The 27,662-nt window shown below is 39.8% G+C and overlaps 1 protein-coding gene across 4 annotated transcripts in view; it reads left to right on the forward strand.

Annotated features, from left to right (window-relative positions):
* Positions 1-27,662, forward strand: part of LOC126260183 (glycerol-3-phosphate dehydrogenase, mitochondrial) — a 200,171-nt gene that overhangs the window by 132,668 nt on the left and 39,841 nt on the right. For all 4 annotated transcript variants that reach the window (XM_049957455.1, XM_049957456.1, XM_049957457.1 and 1 more), the window contains exons 8-11: positions 169-363; positions 6,957-7,210; positions 20,249-20,407; positions 20,492-20,680. In XM_049957455.1, the coding sequence (XP_049813412.1) occupies positions 169-363; positions 6,957-7,210; positions 20,249-20,407; positions 20,492-20,680 (797 nt within the window). The remainder of the gene's footprint in view (positions 1-168; positions 364-6,956; positions 7,211-20,248; positions 20,408-20,491; positions 20,681-27,662) is intronic.

A 27,662-nucleotide genomic window follows, 5' to 3' on the forward strand; every position in this document is an offset into this window, starting at 1 on the left:
ATTGTTGTAATATTCTGATTCAGATGTTGTTAATACAGTTGGAGATTTTTCTTGCTATAATTTACCAGTTATATATTTTTCTAGTTAGTTCATATCTGCATGCTGTGAAACATGCATTTCATAGGCTGCATAACTTCCCCCGTTACATACATATATTCTTTGTTGCAGTGAGAAGAGGAGATGTTCTATCAGCATGGAGTGGAATAAGGCCACTGGTATCGGACCCAAATAAGGAAGACACACAGTCATTGGCAAGAAATCACATCATTCATGTCAGTGACAATAAGCTTGTGACAATTGCTGGAGGCAAATGGACAACTTACAGAGCAATGGCTGAACATACAATTGATGCAGCTATTAAAGGTACTTCGCTGAAGAAAAAGGGAATAGTTAATGTTTCCTGTATTTTACTACCACGTTACTAAAATATATCTTCCTTCTTTTCCTCACCCTTCCATCCATCGCTGCCTCCTTCCACCCGTCACTGCCTCCGCCTGCCTGCCACTGCCGCCTCCTGTCAATCCCTGCCTGTGGTCTTGTACCCCACCAAGTCTGCTGTGCTTGATATTGTTATACTGTATAAGTAATTGTGTTTTCTGCTTTCTCTTTATTTGCAGTAGTAAGATTTTCACCATCTGAAGTTCAGTAGGCACTGACTAGCCATCCTATCAAAGTAATTGAAGTTATATAAAGATAATGGAAATTTCTGGCTGGAAAATTATGTAAAATAAGGGAAAAGCAACAACTTACCTGTAGAGGACTGGTGTGTGGCACACAGAAACACGTAACAGAAAGCAGTTTACACTAGCTTTCTATCTGTTGGCCTTTTTCCAGTGAGAGTACACACACACACACACACACACACACACACACACACACACAGATATATATATATATTCATGCAAACCCGACAGACATAGGCATGACCATCGGCTCTGTCCTCAGCGGCCAGAGATTGGTGTGTGCGTTTGTGTGTGTGTGTGTGTGTGTGTGAGAGAGAGAGAGAGAGAGAGAGAGAGAGAGCACGCGATCTACATCAGAAGGCCTTTTGGCCAAAAGCTTACTTGTTTACCTTGTTTAGCAGTCTCATTGTTCAGTCTGTCTGCAAATCAACATCACTACTATATGGTGAGTGACAATCTATCCTCCTTATAATATTGTCATTATTAAATATTTAAATAACTTATGTAAATCCACCTGGGTATCATTTTCAACTATGCCGATTTTTGTGACATTGTAGGCTTTCCCAGCGTAATAAGTCTTAAAAGTCTCTTCAAGTTTGCTGCCGGATCCTAAAATCAACTCCATTCGATATTTCGGTTATCCAACTGGTCACCATCTTCAGGATAATGCAGCTCCTGTTGAAGAGTCTTGCTGTGAACTGACAGCAGGCTGCCAATCGACGTCCTATATAGGCCATCCTACCGTATGTGGCGCATGTGCCGCCCATCACAGTTGCTGCCCTCCAAGACTGGGCAGGTGGCACCACCCTTAGTAGAACACTGGCAGCAATGATAAATCGCACTCGGGGATGATATTTGAAAACTCGGGCTGGCCGCACTGAAGAATGTTCTCTTTTGATGCAGGATAATACAGGATTCCACATAATGCTAAGAAGAAACCCATTGTCTCTGTTAATTAAATTATCCACCAACCTAATTTCAATTGCTTCTTTGTAGACACTGTTCCAAAAACCAGAAGTGTTGGCAACTGTCACAGTTTTGTCAAATTTCGTACAGTTTCCCTCATTTAAGCAGTGTTCTGCTACTGCCGATTTTTCCAGCTGTTGTAGCCTTATATGACGGCAATGTTCCACACACCTGTCATGAACAGTGTGAACCGAATGGCCAGTGTAAGCCTTCCCACATTGGCATGGAATTTTGTATACACCAGGTTTCCTAAGCCCCAAATCATCATTCACAGAGCTGAGTAGTGCCATAATCGCGGGAGGTGGACGGAACACACTCTTAATGTTAAATTTCCTTAAAATTTTTCCTACCTTAAACGATATGCCCCCAGCATAAGGGATAGAGGCCACCGATCTATGTTCCTCTTCATGCACCTCCAGTGAAGGTCCAAACTCCATAGCCTGATGAATTTGCTTCTCAGAGTAACCATTCTCCTTAAAAACAGCCTTCTGCGCAAGTTCTTGTGTTAAGCTGCCCGTGTCGGAAATGGCATATGCCCTGCGTACAAAAGTCCTAAGGATGCCACTGCATTGGTATGGTGGATGACAACTCTTAGAATGCAGACACCGATCCATGTTCGTCGGCTTTTGGTGAACACTATGGCCCAAAGTACCAGCTGTTTTTTTTTTTAATAAACCTTAACATTTAAAAATGGAAAAATCCCATCACTTTCGACCTCCATGGTAAATTTAATGGGGGGATGAAGACAACTGAAGTCGTCCAAAAATCTATTGAGAGCATCACGTCCATGTGGCCAGACGACAAAGGTATCATCCACATATCTCCAGAAGCATGTTGGTTGCAAAGCCAAAGTTCTCAGTGCCATATCCTCGAAGTCCTCCGTAAATAAATTGGTGACTATGGGTGATAAAGGACTACTCATAGCCACACCGTCATTCTGTTCAAAAATGTTGCCATTAAATAAAAAGTACTTGGATGTCAGCTTCACCAATTCTTCATCCAGTTTTTACTGATCAAACTAAGGGACTCTTCCAGAGGGACTCGTGTAAATAGAGATACCACATCAAAATTCACTAATAGATCTGAAGGACTCAGCCTCAAAGATTTCAATCGTCGAATAAAATCCACCGAATTGGAGATATGCCAACATATGGACTGAGAACAGGTGATAAATACTTCGCCAGATTATAAGTGGGTGCACCCATATTACCAACAATAGGGCGTAGAGGAACCCCTTCCTTATACAACTTAGGCAGACCATACAACCTACAGCTTAACACAAGAACTTGCACATTTGAAGGCTGTTTTTAAGGAAAATGGTTACTCTGAAAAGCAGATTCGTCGGGCTGTGGAGTTTGGACATCACTGGAGATGCATGAAGAGGAACATTGATCGGTAGCCTTTATCCCTTATGCTGGGGGTATATCGTTTAAGATAGTAAGAATTTTAAGGAATTTTCAACATTAAGAGTGTGTTCTGTCTACTTTCTAAGATTAGGGCACTACTAGGCTCTGTGAAAGATGATTTGGGGCTTAGGAAAACTGATGTATGCAAAATTCCATGCCAATGTGGGAAGGCTTACACCGGCCGTTTTACTCGCACAGTTCATGAAAAGTGTGTGGAACATGGCCTTCATACGAGGCTGCAACAGCCGGAAAAATCAGCAGTAGCAGAACACTGCTTAAATGAGGGACACCGTATGAAATTTGTCAAAACTGTGATAGTTGCCAACATTTCCAGTTTTTTGTAACAGTGTCTACAAAGAAGCAATTAAAATTAGGTTGGCAGATAATTTGATTAACAGAGACAGTGGGTGTCCTCTTAGCAGGATGTGGAATCCTGTATTATCCCGCATCAAAACAGAATGTTCTTCGGTGCGGCCAGCCCGAGTTTTCGAAAATCGTCCCTGAGTGCGATTTATCATTGCCGCCAGTGTTCTACTAAGGGCAGCGCATGCGCTGTGTGTGGTATGGTGGCCTATATAGGATGTCAATTGGCAGCCTGGCGTCAGTTCTCAGTGGGACTCACCAGCTGAAGCAGCATTCTCCTGAAGATGGCGACCAGTTGGATCGCCGAAATATGGAATCGAGTTGATTTTAGGATCTGGCAGCAAACCCGAAGAGACTTTCAATGCTTGATTTTTATCCTCAGGCTTAATGTTAGTCACCATCCAGATCAGCACAAAGGAACACTTAGTACTGTAGTTCATAGGCATACATTGTATCAGAATTTGGAAGTTTGTCATCTGATTTAGCCCACCATGAACTCACCTTTTGCCTAAATGGTTATAGAGAAAGACAGATAAGATGTGCATTGTGCTACAAACCAACCGTGGACCTGGTAAGTGATGAAAATAACGAGATAGTGCCTAAGCCTACAGCTTTTTTGCCTTATACAGGTAGGATTTCCAACAGAATTGGGCTTATTCTACAGGAACATGATATGAAGTGTGTTTTTTCGCCACCATCTGAGGTTAGGGCCCTTTTAAGGTCTGTAAAGGATGACCTTAGTTTGCGTAAGGCATCTACAGTATCCCTTGTTGTTGTGGCATATCATACATTGGTCAAATCATCAGGACCATGGAGGACCAGTGTACTGAACATACGTGTCACCAACATGTACAACAGCCAAGTAAATCTGCTATTTCAGAACATTTCCTTGGTACCATTTGACCCATGAAAAATAACAGGGCAGAGATTGTAGTGTTCACTTCCAACTATTGGTACAGGGCTATTAAGGAGCAGTTGTGATTAAAGTAGGAAATGACCTTATAAATAGTGATGGAGCTTTTTGCTTAAATTCTGTTTGAAAACGTGCTCTCTCCCTGATGAAACAGAGGACAACGTTAATGTAGCTTTGTCACCCATTGGTAATTAATATTCACTATTGATGATAATTTCTAACATAGGTTATCTTTGGTTTTTTAGTGTTTACGAAGTGTGTTGCCTTTCTGCGTGTGCTCCACATACTGAGGTTTTAAATTTTCTTGCACAACACTTTCTCTTTGCATTTGTGCTTTGTAGATAACAGGGTGTGCACTTGTTGAAATAGTGACAGTTGTCAAAGAAGTCACCCAGCCTACATTACTATGAGTTGTTCCAATATTTTATACGTCGGGAGAATCTCAAGTTACAACAAATAAATATGTGCAATTATAAGTTCTAGTACCAGAGCAGAGTCCAGAATGTAATTTTGAAAATACTGTAAAGAGTTCATTGTAATCACAAGGTTTCCAATTAATGTAAGAGCACAGTGAGAGGGTAAACAGATGGGGTACCAGGGGGGAGGGGGGGGGGAGGGGCGGAGGAGGAATGTGTGCTTTGGATCAACCGTAGTTTACGTGGCCCATTAGGCCACTGACTGCCCAGTGCATGGACCAGAGGTGCTGCCTCTGCCACCCTTTCAATTGTTTTTCATCAGATCAGGGGGAAATTAAATTTAAATAGTCTGGGACTGGCTGATATACAACATATTTTTTCATATATCCTTTGAGTCTAAGTGCATGTTGTGCTTATTGTATACGTTTGAGCTGACAAGGAAAGCTACCAATGAATTCGGAATTCGTGTACTAGAATGCCACTGACAGTATATGATATTATATTGTCTATACATTACTAGCAGTAAGTTGGAAACAGAAAAATAACTGAGAAACAGAAAACAAAAAGGTACCTCTTGTCGAAAATTTTTGATTTTGGGCTATTGTAATTTATACAATCAGCATTAAAATGTGAACAATTTTATTTAAAAAAATTCACAAATTGTTCTTCTTGTATGCAAAGCTACTCTGAGCTCCTTAAAATGTCCATAAAATTCAGGAGATACTATTTTGTGAAACATTGCATACGCAGCTGTAAGATTTAGAAAGGGCGTTGGACCAATGTTATTTTCTGGTACTGACAAGAGGTCCTTTTTCAGAACACTGACATCAATTGCTTATAATGATTTTATTAATTCCTGTTGGATTCAAACAACTTTCAAATTGATACGAATGTGTACAGAAGAAAGTAAATTACCACAATATACAATAAAATGAAAATAGTTACTCTAGACATTATTGAATGTGTTTTCTTGTACTGAAAATTTTACTTCTCCAACAAGAGGTTCCTTTTTGCTTTTTGTCTCACTATTATAGCTGTAAAAAATTAGTAAGTTTCCTATTTCCAAATGGTCCAAGCTGCCAGAATTGGCAGTCACGTGTGCACGGGGTGTGCTTGCTTGTGATAAAGAACAGTGTGTGTTTCGCTTTCATTCTCTGATGAAGTCTGTGGCCAGAAGGTAATGTATAAGTGTCCTTTAATTGTGCCTGTCTGCTACTTAACATGTCATTTTTATGGTAGGCAGCAATCTTTCTTTTCCTTACATTGTTGACATTGCAACCTGGAGATTCCATTGTTTAATTCTTGAGTCTAGATTTTATCTAGTGAGCAAAACTGATTATGATTCTCTCTCTCTCTCTCTCTCTCTCTCTCTCTCTCTCCTTGTGTGTGTGTGTGTGTGTGTGTGTGTGTGTGTGTGTGTGTAAAAAACAAAGATGATGTAACTTACCCACCAGGCCTCAACCTCCACTAATTTCAAGTTGCTGCCGCTCATATCTCACCTGTCATTCAACAACATCTTTGCCTCTGTACTTCCGCCTCGACTGACATCTCTGCCCAAACTCTTTGCCTTTACATATGTCTGCTTGTGTCTGTATATGTGCGTGTGTGTGTGTGTGTGTGTGTGTGTGTGTGTGTGTGTGTACCTGTCCCTTTTTCCCCCTAAGGTAAGTCTTTCCGCTCCCAGGATTGGAATGACTCCTTACCCTCTCCCTTAAAACCCACATCCTTTGGTCTTTCCCTCTCCTTCCCTCTTTCCTGATGAAGCAACCATGGGTTGTGTAAGCTTGAATTTTGTGTGTGTGTTTGTTATTGTCTCTATCACGTGTGTGTGTGTGTGTGTGTGTGTGTGTGTGTGTGTGTAAGATTTTCCATTCTTGTATTAATGTTACAGGTAAGAGTTTATTTCAGAGATGATACTTTCAGTTTACATGAAAGTTCTGGGAATAAATATGGGCTGTAAATATTTTAGAGTTTCATAACATAGTTTGAAACTAGTCTTATCAGCTTGTTAGTCTTATGCTGTAACATTGTGGTTAGCTTTCTTGATGAATATGTGAAAATCTTGTTTTGTCCTAGAGTTTCATTGTAATGTCAGCTGTCATACAGAATACTGTTTCTGTTCTGCATTCTATATAAATTTTACCTTACAGTTTTAAATTCAGCACAATAATCTGTAATGACACATAAATCTAATCTTACTTTCATACAGCGTGCAACCTGAAGCCAGTTCACGAGAAGTCTCAAACTGATGGACTGCTCATTGAGGGAGCTCACGGATGGACACCTACCATGTACATTAGACTTGTGCAGGACTTTGGTCTTGAATGTGAAGTTGCTCAACATCTTGCTAATTCCTATGGTGACCGAGCCTTCGCAGTTGCAAAGTTGGCATCCCTCACAGGGAAACGGTGGCCTATTATTGGGAAGAAGGTACACCCGGAGTTTCCTTACATTGATGCAGAGGTAACGAGACACTATTCGTTCGCTTTGTCATGATAGGTTATAGTTTCTTAGGTTTTATTCTTTTTTAAAGATAATATTGTTTCACTGTTCACATTCCTTGGCAATGCACTGAAATGTACCAAAATGCAAACACTTAAGATTAAAGTCCCCTCTGATCCAGAGAGCTACATTCTAGTTGAGGAAAACTGATTCCAAAAGAAATCCTTGGGCTAATCAATGGTAGAACCCCGGCCTTGGAATTTGTGTTAAAAGCTTATCCAGTTAGCTAGCAAACCAATGAACTAGTGTGAATCGTTATCACTGAACAGCAGGAAACAACTTGATAAATAATGAATTTGAAACTAAACTCTCAAACAGCAGTTACTGTCATAGGCAACCATGTTACTCACTCAAATAATTGCAGCGTACATTTGTCAATATTGTTAAATTTTTAGCAGCAGTAATGAACACTGTATTCTTGATCAGTGTTGATGTCAGTTGTATCACCCACCTGAATTCAGCTTGTATGTTCATTACTACAATGGCGTATTTTTAATGATCGATATCCTAATACTGCTATAATTTTTTCTAAGTTTTCAAGCTTTGCATTGATGTGTTTTGTAGAACACTATGTCCTAGGTTTTATTATTTGAGTAGGATCACAACCTGCATTAGTTCTTCTTGTTCACCTGTCCCATCAGGTTGTAGTTTTGAGATTACTAGGTCATTTTCATTATTGTGAAGTAATAATAGTGAAAATTGTCATCTTTCTATCAGTCTGTAGTGCAACATAAAACATAAAAATATGGTTGCATTTATTACTCAACCCACAATCCAGAGATTTACTGGAACTTTTCCCTTCATTTTGGGGTACTGTTGTTTACATACTGAGTGACCAAGTAAAATATGTGTTTTTTTTCCTGGTATTTATCAGCCAGTGACGGTTTATCATAAAAGAATCTAATGGTACTAATTATTTCATAAAACTGACATATTATATTGGACTGTTTGTTAAAAAAAACATTGTTTTCTTAAAAGAACTCCTCTTCCATCCTCTGTCAAAAGGATAAATACCTCTTTGAGACAGAATAATATGGAAATTAAAGAAATATGCCAGACAGTTCCGTTTGTGAGAAAAAAAAAATAAAACAGTGTGCCACACTTTAAACTTTGCAGCGAGGATGAACTATGATTCTGAACTTTAGACCAGTCTATATCGGTTGGGACAAAACGTTTGATATCATCCAGGAAAAAAAAAAAAAAAACCTTTGTGGAAACCCTATAGTGGAAGTGCTGAGTCACAGATGGGCACAAGAAAAAGACTGCTAAACAAGTAAGCTTTCAGCCAAAACAGCGTTCTTCTGAATTAGACTAAACACACACTCACACTCGCGCAAATGCAACTTGTGTATGCTTGTGTTCCATCCTGTATTTTCCATTGTTTGGTGAAAATACTATTCGATTTGTTTGTAGTGGGAACATATTTAACAGTTAAGAGAATTCCTGTGTGTTTTGCCACTGTCAGCATGAAGACATCAAGATATTTTGTGTAATATCATTGCAGTATAAGACAGTCAAACTTTAAATTATTGAGATTACATTAAGAGTTTGAACTGCATATCAAAACTAGGACTCAACCTAGATAACTGATTTTTCTTGACAAGGTTTGTATATTAGATAATGCCTCCTTTTAAGAATTGTTTTATGTGCTTGTGCCGGACAATAAAACATTTTAAAAATAATTTTATCAGTCACAGACATTTGTCACAAATAATTATTCTAGAAGTAAAAAATTCCACTCTTGAGCAGAATATAGTGTGTTGCATTTGCGGAGCTTTGAAGCAGTGTAGAACACTTAGTGACTAGTTGATCCTTGTGTTAGTTCATGAAGTGTGCTCAGATGACTCAATTGGAGAAGCCCTGTTTCCCAAAGGTGTGTTATCAGTCATGCCCCTGATTACAGTTTTAATGCATTACTAATTTTCATTAGAGCATATCTGCTAAAGAGCAAATCATTTTGTTTTAGTAAATGTACCATTAATTTCAATTAAATGAGAAGTTGTTGTTGTGTCAATGTAGAGATACTTAAAATTAAAATGACACTCTCATTAACCACTTCATCTCACAAACAGAAGAAATTCCCCTTACACTAAGTTTGAACTGTACATGAATAATCCAGTACCTGTCATTTGAAACTCTGATAGAGGTTTTTTTGTCCCCATTTTAATTGAAGGACAAACATTGTCAAGTAACAAATCCCTTATCAGCCACAGGACATATAAGACACACATTTCCCGTTGGTGAAAAAAGGGTCATTTCATTGTTTACAATTTGTTTGGGAAGCGAGAATGCAGTAATTGTGTTAAATGTTATTTTACTATGGCAGTCATGAACAATAGCTTGCATAATGACTCGTCATAGTTTTGCCCAGAATATCTGTTCTTCTTATTACATCTCCGGAGAAGAACTAAGGTAGTATCCATTGACTGCACTTTGTCATGCTTCATATAGAGAATCCATCCTGCTCATATCTCACACAGAAGTTCCTCAGGCGCTCTGGTCTACAGTCAACCTTGAAATTGTAGAGATGTCACCAATTGGCATGAAAACTGTGAACCAATTGCATTTACACCACTTGTCCCACAAGGGCATTTTGTGTTAGACTTCCTTCACTGACCATGTGTGTCACTAACATTGATATGTTCCTATGCCAAATTCTTGCAACATTGTCACATTTTACTGTTGCCCATACACATTACAGATCTGTTAATTACAGTTAAGAAATGAAATCTTACAGGTAGTTTGTGTCTACATCTGTATGATTACAGTACAGTTGACACTTAAGTGCATGGCAGAGGATTCTTCATATCACCTTCAGACTATATCTCAACTGATCCAATCTCTAACAGAATGTGTGAAAGATGAAATCTTTCTGTATGAGCTCTGATAACTCTTATTTCATTATGCTGATCATTTCTCCCTATGTAGGTCAATGACAATAAAATATTTTCACATTCAGAGAAGAATGTTGGTGATTGAAATTTCATGAAAATATCTTGCTGCAACAAAAACCACCTTTGTTTTAATGGTGCCATCCTGGCTCGCTTATCATATCTGTGGCACTCTCACCCCTATTTTGACATAATACATAATAAGCCGCCCTTCTTTGGACTTTTTTAATGCCCTCCATCAATCCTATCTAAGGATCCCAAACAGCAGAGCAATACTGTAGCATAGAGGTGGGCCAAATGGTTATTCTGGAGTAACCGTTATCACAGTTCCAGTTATTCTTTGATAACCATTATTTTTAACGGTTATTAATAACTGTCAAGTTATTTTTCGCTAGCGAATACTAAATACTCGGACGGGGCTACACTTAAATAATGACATAGTTGGAATCCATCAGTTTAGTTATCAGTATAACTGTGAGTAGTGTGAAATGGCAGGAATGTCATATGAATCGTGTCATAACCTTACCTAATTAACTCTGGGTGCATTTTAGTTGATGTTAGAACGATTATTAGTGTTTCATATCATATGTATGTAGGTTATCGGTCGCTATTAGAAGTATTATCTTCGCAGCTGCAACAGAAAGTATGCGGAACTTTGCCACAGCACTGTTTAAGTAAAATGTTAACAACGTGCGGTTTTAAGTATGAAGTAATATGTAAACTGAATACTGTAGGTTAAATTCGAAGCTTAATTTCCTGTGCTGCTCACTTAATAGAATAAGTGTACAGCCTTGTAATACAACAAAAAATATACGTAATGTTATGAATATAACAGAGGGAAACATTCCACGTGGAAAAAATATATCTAAAAAGAAAGATGATGAGACTTACCAAACAAAAGCGCTGGCAGGTCGATAGACACAAACAAACACAAATATACACACAAAATTCAAGCTTTCGCAACAAACTGTTGCCTCATCAGGAAAGAGGGAAGGAGAGGGAAAGACGAAAGGATGTGGGTTTTAAGGGAGAGGGTAAGGAGTCATTCCAATCCCGGGAGCGGAAAGACTTACCTTAGGGGGAAAAAAGGACAGGTATACACTCGCACACACACACATATCAATCCACACATACAGGCACAAGCAGACATATTTAAAGACCAAATATGTCTGCTTGTGCCTGTATGTGTGGATGGATATGTGTGTGTGTGCGAGTGTATACCTGTCCTTTTTTCCCCCTAAGGTAAGTCTTTCCGCTCCCGGGATTGGAATGACTCCTTACCCTCTCCCTTAAAACCCACATCCTTTCGTCTTTCCCTCTCCTTCCCTCTTTCCTGATGAGGCAACAGTTTGTTGCGAAAGCTTGAATTTTGTGTGTATATTTGTGTTTGTTTGTGTGTCTATCGACCTGCCAGCGCTTTTGTTTAATATACGTAATGTGACGGATTCGTTTACTCCTGTCCTGTACAAGATAGTCCTATTGAGGAAAGTGTGACTACGCTAATCCAAGTTTTATGTGAGATTTGGAAATTGCTCGATTTCTCCAGCTACAGCATGTTTATAACATATGAAGACATGCAGATAGAAAAGGTTGACACTGTTACATTTCTGGGACTATAACTCGATAATAAATTCAGTTGGGAAGGGCATACCACAGAATTGATGAAGCGCCTAAACAAGTCTGTATTTACAATGAGAATGATGTTAAATGTAGGAGACATAAATATAGAAAAGCTTACATATTTTCATTCTATTATTTCATAAGGGATCATATTCTGTGGTAATTCATCAAATGGAGCAAAAGTTTTTCGCATGTAAAAGCGTGTAATAAAAATCGTTTGTGGTATAAATTCAAGAACATCATGTAGGAACCTGTTCAAGGACCTTTGTATTCTAACCACTGCTTCCTAATATATTTATGCCTTAATGAAATTTGTTAAAAGTATTTCCAACCAATAGCTCAATACATAATATCGGTACTAGAAATAGGAACAACAATCTACATAAAGACCTAAAATCACTTACCTTGGTCCAAAAGGGGTCCAATATCCAGGAACATGCATTTTCAATAAACTGCCAGCAAATCAGCAACCATTAAAAACTTGGTTTCAGATAAAGCACGGTTTACAGAGTGTTTGAAAGACTTTTTTTATACAGAAGTGTCCGATTCCACCCGTGCGCTTTGACCCAGGACGTCATCAATATGCTGGAAATGGCTATTTTAAGTGTGTCTATGATGTCACTACATACACATGGCAACAAACACCAAGATACATATAAATTATACAATAACATCTCCCACCAAAAATACAATCAAACCAACGGGACAACTGCGGGAAGTTTGGGGTTTTAGGGTGAGGACAAGCTAGTCAAAAAAAAAAACACAACCATGATCCGAAAACACAAAATGAACAAAAAGAAAAAAAAATACAGCATTCCGCTACACCAACAAAAATCTGCAGCAATCGGACACTTCCCTTGAACAATAAAGCACACTGGACTCGCATTCGGGAGGTCGACGGTTCAATCCCGTCTCCAGCCATCCTGATTTACGTTTTCCATGATTTCCCTAAATCGTTTCAGGCAAATGCCGGGATGGTTCCTTTGAAAGGGCACGGCCGATTTCCTTCCCAATCCTTCCCTAACCCGAGCTTGCACTCCGTCTCTAATGACCTCGTTGTCGACGGGACGTTAAACACTAACCACCACCACCACCACTTGAACAATATAGGTCATCCATATACCAAAATACCAGTACCCACAACTAAAAGTACGAAAATGGGAATCAGATATTTCCCTTGACCTACATAGTCCAACCTCAGATGACGATACCAAAACATCAACTCCTACGAAAATGGGAATTGGTCATTTCCGGTGGCCTATATAGGTCCACCACAACTACTGATGCCAAAAAACCAACTCCTACAAATGCAAAAAATAAAACCAAAACCACAACCCCAAAAAATCCACAAATCAAACATCCCTACATAAATTAAAACACATTCAATACTCCATAAATACACAAAACATCACAAATAGAAAAAAAAAATTAATTACCACCAGCAAATTCCGGCACTGCATACTAGATAGGCCAGCCTCCCCCTCCCCCCCCCCCCACACACACACACACAAACCAACTCATAAACACCGTGCCGTAATGACATTCACACACCCCAACATCTTTACGTCAAAGCAGATGGGTGGAATCGGACGCTTCCATTGACCCCTCCTTCTACTCTTTAGATGAATATCTTAACAGAGACTGATAGAACAGCTTAAGTAAAAATTCTGCTATATTTCAGTTTTGACAGCACTTGGTCGCAACAGTAATGATCGGGTATTCTGTGAATGATAAATTCATTAAAAGTGCGTAACTGTGTTTTATTCTGGAAGTGTATCAATTCTATTAATATTAGCAGTTACTGTAATATATTCACATATTTTGACAATCTACTGACAAATGATGAGGATGATTAATAATTATTACATTAAAATGTATTATGTTATACTTTCTGACATCATTCGCGATGGCCAGCGGCTATTTCCAAAGAAGTATGAAAATATTTGTTCGCTCCAGTATCTATCCTTTCTGGAAATATCACCGGGGGCTAAGACTGGAGTCACTGTGTCAGGAACACAGACACACAGTTATTCTGTTACCAACTTCCAGGTTACCTGTAGTGGTAGCCCGATAACTGCCATAGAACGAGAACTGTGAGCCAATAACGATAACTGCCAGAGGAGAATACTGATCTCTGACAGTCATTTACATAGTTGCTCGAATTCCTTATGGTACCTTTCCTTGTACTACCCGTCCAAGCTAAATTAACACATAAGGCGGTGGCTCAAGGGATCGACTGTACTTGTTAATGCCTGTACTGCAGCTCCTATCAGTCACCGCTCAGACATTAACTTTATTTAATTGTTTATGCTAAAAGTAATGAAGGCCCACGAAATAGTACACAGTTCTTATCAACAGATGTCTCTCAGTTATTCCCATGGCCTATAGAACGCCTCCCAAATGTGCAGTAAGATCTTTGGTCAACAGATGGCGCGAGGCACTGTTTACACTAGACAGTTATTGAAATAACTGCCAGAATCAGAGGAACGGTTATCGCAGTAACCGTTACTTCTCAGTAACCAGTTATTTCTATCAGTTCCGTTATTTTTTGCCACCTCTACTGTAGCAGAAGGTGGATAAACATAGTGTAGGCAGCCTCATCAGTAGACCTATTGCATGTTCTTTACATTGCTTTTCCCACAATATTATCCATGTGATCAGTCCAGTTTAAATTGTTCGTAATTGTGATTCCTAGGCATTTAGGTGAAATGAAAGCTTTTAAATTTGCATGATTTATCATCTAACTGAAATTTAATGGATTTCTTTTCATACTCATTTGCATGGCCTCACAGACTGATTTACCACTTTCTGCGTGATACAGATATTTTGTCTGAATCATTTTGCAGTTGGATTTGGTCTTCTGGTAACTTTACTGTGCTATAAATGTCAGCATCGTCTGCAAACTAGGCAAGAGAGATGTCCAGATTGTCTCCTAAATTGTTTGTATAGATTAGGAGCAGCAGGGAGGAGCAGGGGAACTAGGAAGAGGCCTCAGTAAAACGAATCAATTATTAATTCATTCCGGATGTCAAGTGTAACCTACCCATGCTAACTCACAGGAACTGTTTGCTTTAGTTTTGCTACGTGATAAACAACTTCTAAAAGCAACAAACACACTCCCACCAACTGTATTCAGTCTATCCTATCTGAACACTCATAGATTCTTTGTAAAAATATTGGCTGAACCTCTGGCCTTAGACAGGTTTAATTACCTATAATGATTTGAGCTTCAGTCCATTGTATTAACGCTTGGAGCACTGGTTCTTTGCCAACCAGCTACAATAACTTACAACTACAATACAGATTGTTGCTGTGTCTGCCCTCTTCCTGTGTTCATCCTGCACCCTTTTACACTGAAGCCTTTCTCTAATTTTCCACAACGTGCTGACCGAAAAAAAAAAAAAAGAACAGCCCAGTATGACCACACAGCATCCACTACCCGTGTAGCTATTCCTGACCCGACCTGCTAAGCAGTAAGTTGAGAAATCTGCAACCTAAATGGTCGCAGAACGGCGAGTGTCTCCAATTCAGACCCTTCACTCCCAACGGTTGCTTCATCAGGAAAGAGGGAAGGAGAGGGAAAGACGAAAGGATGTGGGTTTTAAGGGAGAGCGTAAGGAGTCATTCCAATCCCGGGAGCAGAAAGACTTACCTTAGGGAGAAAAAAGGACAGGTATACACTCGCCCGCACATACACAGTCACAAGCAGACATTTGTAAACGCAAAAAGTTTGGGCAGAGATGTCAGTCGAGGCGGAAGTACAGAGGTAAAGATGTTATTGAAAGACAGGTGAGGTATGAGCGGCGGCAACTTGATATTAGCGGAGGTTGAGGCCTGGCGGATAACGAGAAGAGAGGATATACTGAAGGGCAAGTTCCCATCTCTGGAGTTCTGATAGGTTGGTGTTAGTGGGAAGTATCCAGATAACCCGGATGGTGTAACACTGTGCCAAGATGTGCTGACCGTGCACCAAGGCATGTTTAGCCACAGGGTGATCCTCATTACCAACAAACACTGTCTGCCTATGTCCATTCATGCGAATGGACAGTTTGTTGCAGGTCATTCCCACATAGGAAGCTTCACAGTGTAGGCAGGTCAGTTGGTAGCTCACGTGGGTGCTTTCACACGTGGCTCTGCCTTTGATCGTGTACACCTTCCAGGTTACAGGACTGGAGTAGGTGGTGGTGGGAGGGTGCATGGGACAGGTTTTACACTGGGGGCATTTACAAGGGTAGGAGCCAGAGCGTAGGGAAGGTGGTTTGGGGATTTCATAGGGATGAACTAAGAGGTTGCGAAGGTTAGGTGGACGGCGGAAAGACACTCTTGGTGGAGTGGGGAGGATTTAATGAAGGATGAATCTCGTTTCAGGGCAGGATTTGAGGAAGTCGTATCCCTGCTGGAGAGCCACATTCAGAGTCTGATCCAGTCCCGGAAAGTATCCTGTCACAAGTGGGGCACTTTTGGGGTTCTTCTGTGGGAGGTTCTGGGTTTGAGGGGATGAGGATGTGGCTCTGGTTATTTGCTTCTGTACCAGGTCTGCAGGGTAGTTGCGGGATGCGAAAGCTGTTTTCAGGTGGTTGGTGTAATGGTTCAGGGATTCCGGACTGGAGCAGATTCGTTTGCCACGAAGACCTAGGCTGTAAGGAAGGGACCGTTTGATGTGGAATGGGTGGCAGCTGTCATAATGGAGGTACTGTTGCTTGTTGGTGGGTTTGATGTGGACGGACGTGTGAAGCTGGCCATTGGACAGATGGAGGTCAACGTCAAGGAAAGTGGCATGGGATTTGGAGTAGGACCAGGTGAATCTGATGGAACCAAAGGAGTTGAGGTTGGAGAGGAAATTCTGGGGTTCTTCTTCACTGAGAGTCCAGATCATGAAGATGTCATCAATAAATCTGTACCAAACTTTGGGTTGGCAGGCTTGGGTAACCAAGAAGGCTTCCTCTAAGCGACCCATGAATAGGTTGGCGTACGAGGGGGCCATCCTGGTACCCATGGCTGTTCCCTTTAATTGTTGGTATGTCTGGCCTTCGTAAAAAAAAATTGATTATTTTGCTTGTGTGAGTTAGTGTTGTTATTCTGCCTGCTGATGTGTGTTTATGTGGAAGCTTAGTTTTCATAATATTAGTTCAGTGTCAGTGGTGCTTAGTTTTCATAATTATTAATGACTGGACTCCTTTCAGATTCTTGTGTCATTTTCTGTTTATTGACTCTGAGGTGCTAGCTTTGATTCTGCAACCCATCTTATTATACCATGAAAACATGTGCATCAGAGTTATCTCAGATGTGAGAGATCAAAAGAGAAATGTCTTGAGTATATTATCAATAAAATTCACCCGTGGTCTTTTCGAAGCTACACCAAATCAAAACGCTTGTCTGAGCTTAGAAATTGCAGGAGATCTACTTATTTATTACTAGATAGTCTCAGCTTGTCATAGAAATTCACGTATAGCTTTGTTATCCATTAAGTTATGATATATATTAAACAATGAAGTACACAATATTGATGATCTACATTAGCATTTATTTTATAATGCATTGTGAACCACCTTTGGCTGGCCAACATCAGAAAACTTAATATTGAACAGTCCACACAAAAAAGCACCCACTGCCAATACATGTTACTGTACAAGATACCTGGATGACGCTCCACTTATAAAATACCAGTTTTTCACACAATACTTAATAATTTAAGTTTACGGAATGCATTTTTGAAATGAAACATATCACACATATATTGAATGAGCGACACACATTTAATCATCTGGACATACTTGCCTCCACAAAGCCTTTAATAAAAAATGTTCATTAAATCTGTGTTTAATATTGAGAGATAAACAACAGATGATCACTACTTAGATTACAAAAGAACAGAGTCGGGCACATCACATTACTATTCAGAGTTAAAGTTCACTAAGCTTTGTAGAAACATTCAGTAACCCAAACACATAGCAGTTCAGGTATTTGGTGTTGTTGACTATTTTGTAACTTTATTAGTTTAGATGTTACTTCATTTAACTGTCAAAAAATTCACAGGCCAAAACACAATCTTGTTTAGAGTTAAAGTTTATCAAATTCACTGTCAAAACTTTTGTAGATGCAGGACTCCTGCACAAAATTTTACAAGTCCACAAAACTGTTGCCCAAACAATTTTTGTTACTTAAGCTGTGACCAACATACCACTTACCAACACATATGCCCATACCCAGTGATCTCTCAAAGTGAACTTCCCTACACAATGGGGCACCATCCCAAAATAGATGGGATCTGTCATTGCGAAAATCTCTAATTTACATTTAACTTATTCTTACTTCACATATTACACTAGACTAGAATTTCACCAGCTTTTATGTTCTACTGTTAGGTTTTTGCTTGGCTTTCTTATTATTTAAGTTTTCATCCGTTAGTTAATTTACCCATATTTGCCTTTACTGATTGTTAAATTAAATGAAATTCATAGGCTTGTAGATAGATATATATGGTGGTTTACTGTCTCATAGAGTTGCTATGTTTATTGATTTGTAGCTTATTTTGCATTGAAATAAGTTTTTTAATTCTTGGAATTAACATTCCAGGTCATAAGTCAATATGTACTGCATTAATATAAATTCTGGAACTATACTTCAACAATGCTGTTCAAACACTATCTGTTGGTACTTGGTGTTTTCAAATCACATAAGACATTTAGAAGATATTAAGTTCTTGTCAAGAGGTACTTTTAAATCCTACAACTTCTCTCTCTCTCTCTCTCTCTCTCTCTCTCTCTCTCTCCCTCCCTCCATCTCCCCCCCCCCCCCCCAACAACCACTGAGTGGGCATTTACATGCATTTTGTGCCATTGCCTATTTTGTAACTTTATTAGTTTGGATACTGTATCCACGAAATTATTTTGCGACCTCTGATTCCACGCCACGGTGGCACCTCAGCTCTTAAGTGCCCAGCAATAGCCAATTGCACTGGTCAAACCCACTCAAAGTGACCTTCTGTTGCCAGATTAATTTGTGATGCTCTTTCTGCCAATTGCAGAGGCTGAAGTGTCACTTGATAGGTTAGCTGACAGCTTTAGTCACTACTTCCTCACAAGTTATGCTAAGCAATGCCAGGACTTGTCAGTACAGTGTCACCTGTCAAACCAGCGCACATTTTCCCCCTCCCCCATTTGTCTGTAATGTCTCACATCTTTTGGCCACACAGAAAACATAGTCCATTGTGTTCTTAACAAGGTTGCATCTGACATGCTACAACAAACTCTCAACACTGACTCTCCCTTCATACAACAGCACTAATATGCCCTCAGGACTTGGGAATCAGGAAGAGGGGAGCCTTCTACTGGTCAAACAAAGGCAGTGAAATGGAAGTCCAAAAGATGATTTGAACTGAAGGCAGTACAGAAAAGTTAATAAAATATAGCATTCTACAATTGTGGCAAAATTAATGGGACACTTTAGGCACATGCAGGAGAACCTACAAATTTCTCTCTTTTATCAGGAAGAGATTACAAATGAGATTTCTTAACCCATCAAGTGGTTTGGTACATTATCTGACCGTGCGTGGCCTGTGTGCTACATATCTATACAAAATCAAAAGACAGATGAAAGATAGCTGCACCAGCGGCAGAGTGAGCACATCAGAACACACATTATGGGATGCACGCTCTACAAAGATGCGGCGGGTAGTGGTTGTCAGGTGTTAAAGATGTTACACCCCAAAGCAGCCCTAAGGAGCAAGTCAGCCTGGTATGTATTGAACGATACTGTAGCTGCAGTATTGAGGAAGCCCAAGAAAGACATCACGAGGCATTCAACCATATGTCAGCATGCTACCATCCTGGCTAGGCAACATACTCTGCGGATTGATTGAAGACAGCTGTGGTCAGCAACCACTGAATGAAATAGTCTCTCAATAATCTACATTCCATTTGTGCAAGTTATCATGGAAGTGTGAACTTTAATAATACATAGCAGTGATTGTTGGAATTGCTTGTTATAATGGAAATACTGCTAACATGCTGCCTGATGCCCAAGGAATCAAAGGTAGTGTTAGGGTGGATCCAGTAGTGGAAACAACCATCTGCAGATTAAATACACCAAAATAAATGAACAAACACAGAACAGATTCTGTAGTGCTTATAGTAGTACTAGTAGCTGGGTAACTGGTTGTGTTTTATTGTAGTTTTGTAATAGTAGAAGTAGCTGTAGTATTTAAAAAAATTAGGCCTGTTGAAATAAATAGTAAAATATAAACTTATTATTGTCCTGGAAATGTGATTTGTATGGCCTGTTTCAGCTTTTCAGATAAAAGACTGTAATTATGAATAATAAATAAATAAGTACAACAGCATTACCAGGAGTGGGGGAAGCAGTAAACCATTACAGGGTAGTGAACCTTATAGCTGCTAACCTGATATGCTTCACTCTACATTTTACGGATTCCAGAGACCTGAAGCATGATAGAAATTCTTTTATGGTTTTGTTTTTATGTTCATAGATCCGATATGCAGTAAGAGAATATGCTTGCTGTGCTGTTGATGTGATTGCAAGACGGCTGCGGTTAGCTTTCCTCAATGTCCAGGCTGCTCAGGAAGCTCTTCCTGGTATTGTTGAAATTATGGCAGAAGAATTAAAGTGGGATGAAAAAAAGAAAAAGGTCAGTTTTTGGAAATTTCAGAGATAATCCATTTTTTATGCCTTTAATGTAAGAAAATTCACACTTTCACTTTTTGTCCTGAAGGAGGAAATAGCACTTGCCTCAGAATTCCTTGCAAATGAGATGGGCCAGATGGTCAACAGAGCTTCAAGAGACAAATTACCTATCAATCTTAGTAAAGAAGAAATTCAAACATACATAAAGAGATTCCAGATAATTGATAAAGATCGTAAGGGATATGTATCGATCAATGACATCAGACGAGGACTGAAGGTAAGAAATTACTTTTTATGAAGTCATTAAAGAAAAGAAGCTGTATTTGATGTGTGATAGTTTTATTGTTTATATATTTTGCAAAACTGGAAAACTTTTATTGTTGTTGTTAAGATCGTCATTCATGTTGGAATATGTCTTCTCAACCACACATACTGCCATCAGTACACCAGTACAAATTTTTGATTAAATAGAAAAGTCTCTCACAGGTCTGTTGCTGTGAGCGTTCTCCTTCCTTTTCTCACTTTCACATGGAAAAATTATAATAAATTTCCACTTCTGTGTGTCTCTCTCTATTGTGTCCAGTAACACTCTATTTTGCCCAACTATTTAAAAAATATAATTTTTGTACTTTTATTGGTAAGCTGTCTCATTTCTGATAGTACATCACGTTTTATCCTGATTTTTAACTGTGATTCATCAAACTGAATAAGGGGGTGACGTGAAGCATTTAACCCCTTCTTTTGTACATAGTCCACAAGGCACAATGATTTCACCCCTGTTTTCAGTTTCAGTAGTAAATCTTCACTTACTCACTAAAAAACTGTACATTCATTAATGCATTTTTTATTATGTGAAAGAAATGACAAGAGATGAATAAACTTGTCTGATATGAAGCTAACACAATAGCAATTGCGTATTGAACTTCTTTCTATACAGTACTGTGTTCTCTTGCAGAACATTAACCAGCTCCATTGGAACAATTATTTTCAGATGTCATAGCTTCAAATTAGATTATTCTTTCCACGTCACTTAGTTAGCTTTTCATCAGCCTGTACATCCTGAAATTTTTCTTATATTATGCATTTCGTAAGGATCACCTCAGTGCAGTACCTCCTCCAGTTCTGTGGCTGATTTATGAAAGATAAAGCCCCATTTGTGAATATATGAGATTGGTTTTGGTGAATTATCTAGCTTCAACTTACACTAACTGTTAGCCAAACTTTGCCATTATATTTTTGTCACTAGTTTATTGGCCTATTTTGATCTCCTTTCTGTGTTAATTTCTTTGACATATTAAAAAAGATGCACTATTGAGTGTAGCACCCTCCTCCCCCTCTCTGTCACTCTTTACAGATTTTGTTTGATAGCCAAACTGTTCAAACAGTATCTTTGTACATAGCACCATATCACATTGTTTAGTATAATTCTAAAAGTTCAACTTAAGTATTGCAAACATAAATACATGCCAGTGCCATATTGTAGTGGTCTAGCACTTCATGTTTTGATTTCTCTACTGCACAGCTTGTCAATTCTGTCTTTTCAGATTTCATTAGTTACTAGTATTTAGTTCGTTATTTCCCTATAATGTATCTCACTTGAGTCATGACCCCGGACAGCTTTTATAATGAATTCCAGAACATTCTGATTTCTTCTAACTTGTTCATCTTTAGTTGCACAAAGGAACCCTTGATGGCAATTGCTGTCATTTGGAACACCTTGCCGTATGCCTATGTCTACTGTTTATGTTATCTTCATTTCATCTTAGTGTTTTTTTGGGGGGAGGGGTGGTGGTAATTGATTTTCTTATTAGTGTAACTTGAGTGCATTCATGTAACTGATCCTAAAATATTTCTGAAGTGTGTGTGACACTTACAAAGGGGATATTGAACATACACAGAGAAGGGCGGCACAAATGAGCACAGGCTTCTTTGTACATCTACATCTGTACTCTGCCAACCACTGTGAAGTATATGGAAGAGAGTATATCCCAATGTATCAGCTATAAGGGTTTCTTCCTGTTCCAGTCATGTATGGTGCATGGGAAGAATAGCTGTTTAATTGCCACTTTGCATACTATTATAATTAATTTAATCCTGTCCTCGTGATCCCTGTGTGAGCTCTACATAAGGGGTTGTAGTATATTCCTAGAGCCAGTTCTTGAAATTTCATAAGTAGGCTTTCTTGGGATAGTTTCCATCTATCTTAAAGAGTCTACTACTTCAGTTTCTTCGACATCTCTGTGCACTCCCCTATGGGTCAAACAAACCTGTGACCACTCTTGCTGCCCATTCCTGTACAGTTCCGTATCCTTTGTTAGTCATATGTCGTACAGTTCCCACACTTTAGCAATATGCTAGAATGGGTCACATGACTGATTTATAAGCAATCTTTTTTGTAGACTGATTGTATTTTCCCAGTATTCTAACAGTAAACTAAAGTCTACTGCTTTACCAATGACTGAGCCTATTTGATCATTCCATTTTTTATCCCTGTTAAGTATTAACATTAAGGTATTGGTATAAGTTGGCCAATTCCAACTGTGAGACAGAGGGCAGGGGAGGGGGATGGGGCAGAACAGTGGAAAGGGAGAGAAGTAAAAAGATTGGGTGCGTTGGTGGAAAGGGGGCTGTGTAGTGCTGGAACGGGGCTAGAGAAGGGGCTGTGTGGATGAAGACAATGACTAACGAAGGTTGAGGCCAGGAGGGTTACGGGGACATAAGATATATTGCAGGGAGAGTTCCCACCTGTGAAATTGAGAAAAGCTGGTGTTGGTGGGAAGGAGCCATATGGCACAGGCTGTGAAGCAGTCATTGAAATGAAGGATGTCATGTTGTGCAGAGTGCTCAGCAACAGGGTGGACCACTTGTTTCTTGGCCACAGTTTGTCAGTGGCCATTCATGTGGACAGACAGCTTGTTGGTTTTCATTCCCACATAGAATGCAGTACAGTGGTTGCAGCTTAGTTTGTAGATCACATGACTGGTTTCGCAGGTAGCGCTGCCTTTGGTGGGATAAGTGATGATTGCGACCAGATTGGAGTAGGTGGTGCTGGGACGATGTATGGGACAGGTCTTGCATCTAGGTCTACTACAGAGATATGAGCGTGCTCCAACCCCTTACCTCATGGCTCACACCCCTGTAATAGACTTAGATGCAATATCCTTTTCCACTACACCCCCCCTCCCCACACACACGCACACCTGTCCCCTGCCCTCCATCTACCTCCTGACTGCACCTAGCTGCCCTACCCTTTCTCCACCTCGTCCCTTCACGCTCCCCACCAGCACTACACTGTCCTCCAGCCCTACCCTGCTATTCCTCCCCCTCTCTGCCCTAGCCTCGCGTGCGCCTTGTCTGTTTTTGACACAGGCCTCATTGGCCGAAATTTTATTTGGGACAGTTTTTTTTGGCGTGCCTATCTGCGACTCAGCATCTTCGCTATATGGTGAGTAGCAACTTTGCTTTTCACAATATTGTTAATATAAACATGAGCAGCCAGGGTCCCAACACACTGCCCTCAGGTATATCCAAAGTTATTTCTATGTCTGATGATGACTCTACATCCAAGATAACTCCCTGTGTATCCTCTCGTAGGGATTTTTGTGTGCACACACAGGCATTAGAGCAATCATTTTTCCTGCCCTGCAAACATGAATTAAGCAGGAAGAAGCCCTAGTAATTGGCACAGTGGGAAGTACCTTCTACCATTCATTTCAGTGGTTTGCAGAGTATACGAGGGACATCCAGGAAGTAACAGATGCTTTGGTCTGTCACTGTGGTGGACAGGGTTACATTCATCATCTTGGTGCCATAACTTTCCTACACTCACAAGAAGAGATCCCCAGTGGTGGGATAGGCTTTATGAAACCAAATATATGATGATGTAGGTTAAGATCCCACATATCACACCCTGCAGCCTTTCACCCTGGTGGGCCCTCATTTGTGAATAATTGATGAAAAAAATCCGAGAATTTTGTGTCATCTTCAGTAGTGTTGAATAAGTTGTATTGTGTAGTCTGTGGTGTGATGGATAGGATAATAGCTTCACAAAAAGAAGTTTATGGGTTCAAATCTCATCAGTTGCAGTAGACTTCTTTTTTATTTTTTAAATGTAATTTTTATTTCCATTCCTTTGTCATATCATTTTAATATCAACTTCATTTGATCCCATTTTTCTTCCTATCATTCTTTTTCCACTTAAAATCTTTGTTCAGTTATTAATGAATAAATTTTATGTATTTCGATTTCATGTCCTTTGTTTATCATCCTGGTGTTTTTGCTTGGATTTCATTTTGCTTATGTAATCCTTTCTTTTATTTCAGTCTTCATCTTCTTTATTTTGAACATAGTGCAATAGGAATTTAGGTTATGTTTTAAATGTTAGTATGATGATTTTATCATGCAGAAAAACTGTGCATCTGGTAACAAAACATACATTTTTTCACACAGTTGCACAGGCAATATAAATAGATTATTTCGTCTTTTGTTTTTAACTCTTAGATCAGAATTTTCAAATAATTGAATATTATAACAACAGAAACAACAAAATCCATACACTTACTGAATATTATAATAGATAAATATAATTAAATTCTCATTCACAAAAATTCTAATTGGAAAAATAATGATATAAAGAAAAAATTAAACAAATGAAAAAAATCATATGGTGATTAAAATGATGTGACAAAGAAATAGAAGTAAAAACTTACATTTAAACCAATCTTTGCTACATTACCGTATATTTGACTTTAAAAAGTTGGTCCCATCACTGGGGGGACCTCTCCCTGTCATTAGGTGCCCAGAGGTGGCAGCGTGTGGCCTGTGTCTCTGCTACTTTGGTTTCTGTGACATTTCGAAATGTGCGCTGCAATAGAAAATCTCACCATTTGTGAGGTTCGTTCTGTGATTAGGTTATTGCTGGCCAAAGACTGAAAACCATTTGAAATTTATTGTGTCCTTTCTGATGTGTGTGGAAAAGGAATAATGAGTGAAAGCCAAGTGAGGCAACAGTGGATTGCTTTTAAAAATGTCTGTACCAGTGTTCACAGTGAGGACCGTAGTGGTAGGCCCAAGTTTGTGATTGAGGAACTGGTGATGAAACTCAATGACAAAATTTGTGAAAATTGTCGTTTCACGATTACGGAACTTTTGCGATTACCAGCTCTTCCCAGAGTTGAAGACAATGCTCGCTACTCAACGCTTTGATACTGGCACCAAAATGCATGTCTGTATAAACCAGTGGTCGCAATCACAGACAGCACATTTCTACAGAGGTGGTAATGAAAAATTTGCGCCACTGTATCATAATTGTCTCAATTTGAAGGGTGATTATGTAGAATAATAGCTAAAGAGTCTACCTTTAAAACATATATAATGAAACGTGGTTTTTCCATATTAATTTTTATTTCAAAATTTGTGTTACTTCCTGAATAGCCCTCGTAGATGTAGAAGTGGATATAAATAGGATCAGCTGAGATAACATAAACAACTGGAAGGGGGAGGGACATTATGTGGTGGTGGTGGTGGTGGTGGTGGTGGTGGTGGAGGACGACGACTTGAGAGAAAGCTTGTTCTCATATAGGCATTAGTAGTAGTAGTAGTAGTATTATATTTTACGTTCACCCTCAAAAAGAAAACAATTTTTATAAACTCAAAGGACAAGCCAGTTGATCTTCCTGCTGTCACTTTTCCTCCACCATATGCAGTTTGTTTAAAAGCATCATATGTGATGTCTTTTTCTCTTTCCACACTGTTATTTGGTCTCACCCCTTTCTTAATGGTCTCAGCAGCACCCTGTTGCTATGGTATTATTGTTGTGATGTTTCTGCCATAACCTGCTCACCAACTTGATGTTGATTTTCCATCATCTGCTTTTCTTTTGCATCATTTGTTTTTTCAATACATCAATCTTAAATACCTTCCATCTCTTAATGCCTGGTGTCTCAACATTATCAAAATATCGTCTCTCTTCAAGTGAACAAGCGTTATAATTTTTTTGATTGATTTATTTTTAATCTTTAATTAGGAACATTATTCTGTAGTATTAACCTTTTTCCCATGGCTACCTATGTATGCATTCAACACACATTGCACACCTCCTGCCCCCAGGGGCTCAGCATTCATTTGCTGGGTACGGGCTTGGCGACCCCGGGGTTCCTGAGCTGGGGACTGGTAAGCGCCGCCAGTCCCCTGTCACCTTAAGCTCTGAGCATCCTTCAGCGACCACCGAGCGGCGCGGCGGTGGAACGTTGTGTGTCTCAGGGAATGGGGATCTTGGCTTGACCGCCCGGATCGCGAGGATGGAATAAACCTCTATAAAAAAACCCTCAATCTCAAGGTGTGCTGCGCGCCGATGAGATGCATGGCTGTTGAGGTGGAACAGTCGTTAGCGGGCAACCTCTGGGGAACCTGCCGCACCTCAGTTGTATAAGGCTTACCTAGGCACGCGGGGCTCTGTCTAGGTGGACTTCTAGTTCCCTAGCTGCTCGTGGGATCGAGATGGAACCCTCGAACTTTTCTTCTCCTCCTCCCAGCGGAAAGGGTGGGCCGCTGGTAGGTTCTAACACCCAATCTAACAAGAGGGCTCGTGTAGCCAGTCCTCCTGATTTCGGTACTAGTAACAGAACGCATGCTGCTTCCCAGAATGTGTTTCTCATAATTAAAAGAAAAGATGGGAGTTTTGAAAAAGTTTCGCCATTTTATATACAGAAGGGCTTAGAGGGTATTGCTGGCACGTTAAAGTCTGTAAAGCGCTTGCGCAATGGCACCTTGCTGGTTGAAACTTCTAGCTTCCAGCAAGTTCAGAACCTTCAGAAGGCACAATTTCTTGGGGAGTTTGCGATAGAGACTGAATTTCACAACACCTTGAACTACAGCAAGGGTGTTGTGACTTGCAGAGATCTCGTTGACATTCCCCAAGACGAACTGAAGGCTGAATGATCCCGGGAAGGAATTGTCGACGTGCAACACGTTATGAAACGGGTGGATGGTGCTCTCATGAAATCTGACTCGTTTATCCTTACGTTTAACAGCACCAAATTGCCCGAGCATGTGAAGGCAGGTTTCCTACGTCTCAGTGTACGGCCTTATTACCCCAACCCCATACGGTGTTTTAAATGCCAATGCTTTGGACACACTACTCTCGGCTGTAAAGGGGAAGCCACTTGCGGGAACTGTGGTAAAGCCGCCCATGAGGGAGTTGGTTGCTCCTCTCCTCCCAAGTGTGTCAACTGCTCTGGGGATCACCCTGTGTGGAGTAG

This window comes from Schistocerca nitens, chromosome 5 (genome assembly GCF_023898315.1).
Source record: "Schistocerca nitens isolate TAMUIC-IGC-003100 chromosome 5, iqSchNite1.1, whole genome shotgun sequence".
In the NCBI taxonomy this organism is placed as follows: domain Eukaryota; kingdom Metazoa; phylum Arthropoda; class Insecta; order Orthoptera; family Acrididae; genus Schistocerca; species Schistocerca nitens.